Source organism: Lactuca saligna, chromosome 5 (assembly GCF_052625555.1).
Source record: "Lactuca saligna cultivar CGN05327 chromosome 5, ASM5262555v1, whole genome shotgun sequence".
Classification (NCBI taxonomy): Eukaryota; Viridiplantae; Streptophyta; class Magnoliopsida; order Asterales; family Asteraceae; genus Lactuca; species Lactuca saligna.
In genome coordinates, this window is record NC_136421.1 from 147919217 (window position 1) to 147924132 (window position 4916).

Sequence of the window (4916 nt, forward strand, 5' to 3'; positions counted from 1 at the left end):
TTAATCAAGGTTGTTAATCAAGTATTTCCAATGTCTGCACACAGGTTTTGTATGTGGCATATTACAAAAAAACTTCCAAACAAGGTGAATATTTTTTTTTTATATTCAAAACAATGTCAATATGTTTACCTTGTTATTGCATATCGTTCAATCAGAATTTAATTTTTCTCAAAACAAATGATATGACTGAACTGCATTTAAAAGGTGTATACTGATAGAATAAAAACTAAATTCTGCAAGAATTCATCTATACACCATTCATACCCTTCATTCGTTGTTTAACACACACACACACACACATATATATATATATATATATATATATATATATATATATATATATATATATATATATATATATATATATTATGATAACATCTGAATTAGCCACAAACTCAGCTTTTCGAAAGCGTTTTCACTCCATAATTTGGAATTCTAAGCTGGAACCACATGTTTTTGAAAAGGAATGGAAATCTTGTTTACATGAGTTTAACATTTCAAATAACAAGTGGATGCAAGAGATCTATGGGTTGCGTAGACGTTAGGTACCTGCATTCTTCAAGGACATACCGATGTCTGGTCTTATGAGAACTACATCATTGTCGGAAGGCCAAAATTGGTCGTTTCAGAACAACACCCTTACCGGTTCTTATCTTTTAATGTTTATGATGACATTTGAGGGTGTTATGGAACTTCAAAGGCGTAATAAAGTTATAAACGACTTTAACACTACTACAATAGTTCCTAGATTCATCACATCTAGTCCAATTGAACCACATGCTTCAAAAGTCTACACTTGTAAAATTTTCTATCAGGTGCAGAAAGAGATTTTTGATTCCAACAAAACTTGCTTCCAGATGAGTGTTACTTCTAATAATGGTGTTGACACTATTATTATTTTGGAGAAGCAAAAGAACATAACAACAAGGCAACCATCAAGTCCTGTTGTTGATGACAAAGTTGAGGAATACTATTACGATTCTCTTACAGAGGATATCCAATACATGGTACGTTATTTCATTACCACCGCATACTTATTTTGTTTTAATCAAACAACAAGTCTTTATAACTAAAACTCTTATTTTATCATACATATTTCAGGTTACACACTCAAAAATAGATGGCTCATACAAATGTACCTGCATGCATTTTGAACGTGTAGGTCTTTTGTGTAGGCACACATTCTGTGTATTTAAGTACTACAATATTGATTAGATTCTCGAAGAATACATTATGAGACGGTGGCGTCGGGATGCTGTTCCAACAGAATTGCATAAAAGGCGTTTTTCTAATTCTTTGTTAGACTGTAACTCTGACATGATGGTTATTGAATTTTTCTCAAAAGTAGATCGTTGTGTTTCATTTTTAAGCCATGATGCATCGAAGTTAAAGTCATGTCTTGAAGAGTTGAACAAGTTGAAGAAAAAATTTGTAGATGATTGTACAGCCCCTAAGATGCCATCAAGAGAATCATTCTATAACCAGATTATCGGCATACAATTAACTAATGATGCTTTATATATTGACAACCCATCGGATATTAGTAATAAGGGAACTGGCAGTCGTGATAAGAGATTAAAATCAAAGAAAGAAATGTTGGAAAAAGCATGTTCGAAGCCTAAGCGAAAGTGTGCTTTATCTAAACAGCTGGTTAACCATGATAAACGTAACTATCCTCTTAAAAAACGTGACTAAGTAGCATGTTTTACATGTAGTTTTTGTTTTAATTTTATGTTACACTAAAACTTTTTCATTCCCCAATAACTTCATTTATTGATTAAAAATTTCATAGTCTTTAATATAATTGCCATGTATTGTTATATGCATTCCACTTTACATATATTCTTTCATAAATTCACAACCATTTCGATTTTTACATACATTGTTATATGCATTCTACCATAATATATTGTTATATGCATTCCACTTTACATATATTCTACCAGAATACGTTGTTATATGCATTCTACTTTACATGTATTGTTACATGCATTCCACTTTACATATATTCTACCATAATATATTGTACCAATAATTATAACATTTTTTACCCACGATTAAAGTGTACACCAACTAGTATCAAACTTCCACAACAAATGCATATAATAATTACATTATCGGAAAACAAAACTTAACTGTATTTGATTCTTAGATTATAACATTTGATTCCACAACAAATGCATATAATAATTCTACCATAATATATTCTACAAATAATTATAACATTTTTTACCCACGATTAATGTGTACACTAACTAGTATCAAACTTCCACAACAAATGCATATAATACTTACATTCTTGGAAAACAAAACTTACATGTATTTGATTCTTAGATTATAACATTTGATTCCACAACAAATGCATATAATAATTCTACCAGAATATATGGTACAAATAGTTATAACATTTTTTACCCACGATTAATTTGTACACTAACTAGTATCGAACTTCCACAACAAATGCATATAATAATTACATTCTTGGAAAACAAATACTATCTTTTACCAAAAAAACATAAAACTAGTAGAACAAATATCATTCACATTCAACTGTCTCCCGAGAACACATTAACATACTTCACCAAGCCTAATATCTATAACAAAATAAACCATTATACCAAAATTCATTCAACATAAACCATCCTACCATTAATAAACAGTTTCCCCAAAACGAACAATACTAAAACAAAATAAAGGAACATAACATACTTCAATTCCTAAAAATAAGACTTAAACCAAACATAATAACAATAGTCTTTCAACACAAACCATCCTAACATCATAAAATGCCCATCTTAAAATCGACGCCTTCCACGTCTCTGCTTCTCCCTGATTTCTTTCACTTCATTCATCACAGCCAACTTTTGCAATGGATCGAGCCTCTCATACTCTTCTGCATCTTTCTCCAACATACTTTTATGCTTGTTGTACTCCGATTTCATAAGCCTTGCCATGTATTTGATTCTTAGATTATTTAAAGCAACTACATCCCTCTGTTTTTTCCTGTAAAACCGCAATCCCAACGCCCTTCATTCCCCCCCCCCCCCTACTATATGACTCCATATGCCTCATAAGATATACTCCACAGTCTGATCCTTCTTTCTCTACTTTACATGGCATTTTCATTACACGAGCTTTAATCTTGTTGAAAGTTGTTGACTTTTGGTAATTCTCTGTTTTTAAATAGTTCCCAAGCCATTTTTTCTGCGATACAATACAATCAATTAACAATACACTAATAAACTCTTGTTTTTTAAATATTATAAAAAAATAAAACTAAATCATACCACACGAATGTGTTTTATTCCATAGATGTCCTCAACAGCACCATTTCGGTTCACATGGTCTATAATGTAGTAAGTTGGAACCCTTAGATCAAAGCATATCATATAATATGTACTCTTATCAACTATTGGGAAGAGAACCTGGCATAAAACTGATTTTACAACAATAAGCTAATTTTGTTTGTTAGGGTTGTAATCGATAAAAAACAATAGTTAATTAAATTACCAGTCCAATATCTTTAAGCTTTTCCGGTTTTGGTAGACTTTTAAGGTGTAGTATCATCAAACAATTTTTGAGTTCCATCAGATGACACTGATCCACCCAATATCTCTTCTGCCTGTACAGATTAAGAAATCAATCAAAACAACACATATTATTGGACTTGAACTAAATTTATATTCAATACTAACCAAAAAATTTGTGTCGAAGAAAATACTAGAAACCGATCCTACATCCCTTAGTTCTTCCATTCTGTTGAGTAATGATAACCAACAGTCAATGATTATCGCATGAATAAACGTGTTGCTTTTAAAATGATATGCGAATCCTTGATGCAACACATGACCGCTCCCAATGTTCCATGTCTCTTCCCTGATCAACAATTATAAAATGATCAATCATATAACACCACATTTTAAAACCACAAAATTATATTATTTAACTTACCCATAATCTCTTTTTGATGAAAAAACTGAATTGTATAACGTAATTTCATCCTTCTTCATCTTGTCCCCGATTTTCACAATCCTTTCAACAAAAGGTGATTTTCCATATACATGTATCTTTTGCTCTATCTTCCCCATTTTTCCATTGCCATCATCTTCCTCACATACTTCAATTGTTTCCAAGATTTCTTTTCCTCTTTTTTTTTTTTTATCTTTTTTATAACTTTCCAACACCATGTCGCCAACACTTCAGGCTGCTCCAAGAATTGTGAACATGTTAGGTTGTCTGTATTAACTGTCTTTTCCACATTAGGTGTATTGAAACCTCCACCATCATCATGAAGATCCCCATCAACTACCAATCCTCTAATTGGATAGAATTGTTCTTCCTTACCACCATCTGACTCTCCTTCTTTTCTATGACCATCAAAACCAGCTTCATTACTATTCATTCCTCCATTACCTGCCTTATTCACTTCCTTGAACAATTCTTGATTTTTTTCATACCACTCCTTCAACATCAAGTTGTCTTGGAATTTCTCTATTCCATTTTTTAGAGCTTTTTCAATATTCTTCTTCTCGGACAATATTATTCCATAGCTATGCTCTATAACAGCTACGTATGCCTGTAAGTTTTATTTTAGCAAATCAATAAAAACATTCTAACAGAATTAATCTTTAACATACATATTACCTCACTAACATTGTGACACAGAATACAACTTAAATCAGTTAAATGTGTATAAATATTCTGTAAAATCATATTTATGAAATTATAAAACACAATGTAGATTCTGGAAAATCAGTTTATGAAATTCTAATTAACATGAAATTCTAATAGAATAAAAGCCTTACCTCCTCATCCCCATACAATCTCATTAGCCCATCCGACATTCATCTTCATCAACCATTTCTTCATCACCATCAATATTTTCAAAGTATTCTTGTAGTTGTCTACCAAACCCC

The 4916-nt window shown here is 31.4% G+C and overlaps 1 protein-coding gene across 1 annotated transcript; it reads left to right on the top strand.

Annotated features, from left to right (window-relative positions):
• The first annotated feature begins 572 nt into the window (after positions 1–572).
• LOC145045820 (uncharacterized) lies at positions 573–1695 on the top strand. Its single transcript, XM_078994129.1, has 3 exons — positions 573–1007; positions 1102–1158; positions 1216–1695. Exons 1-3 carry the CDS (start codon positions 573–575, stop codon positions 1693–1695), a joined length of 972 nt encoding a protein of 323 aa, XP_078850255.1.
• Positions 1696–4916: the final 3221 nt, after the last annotated feature.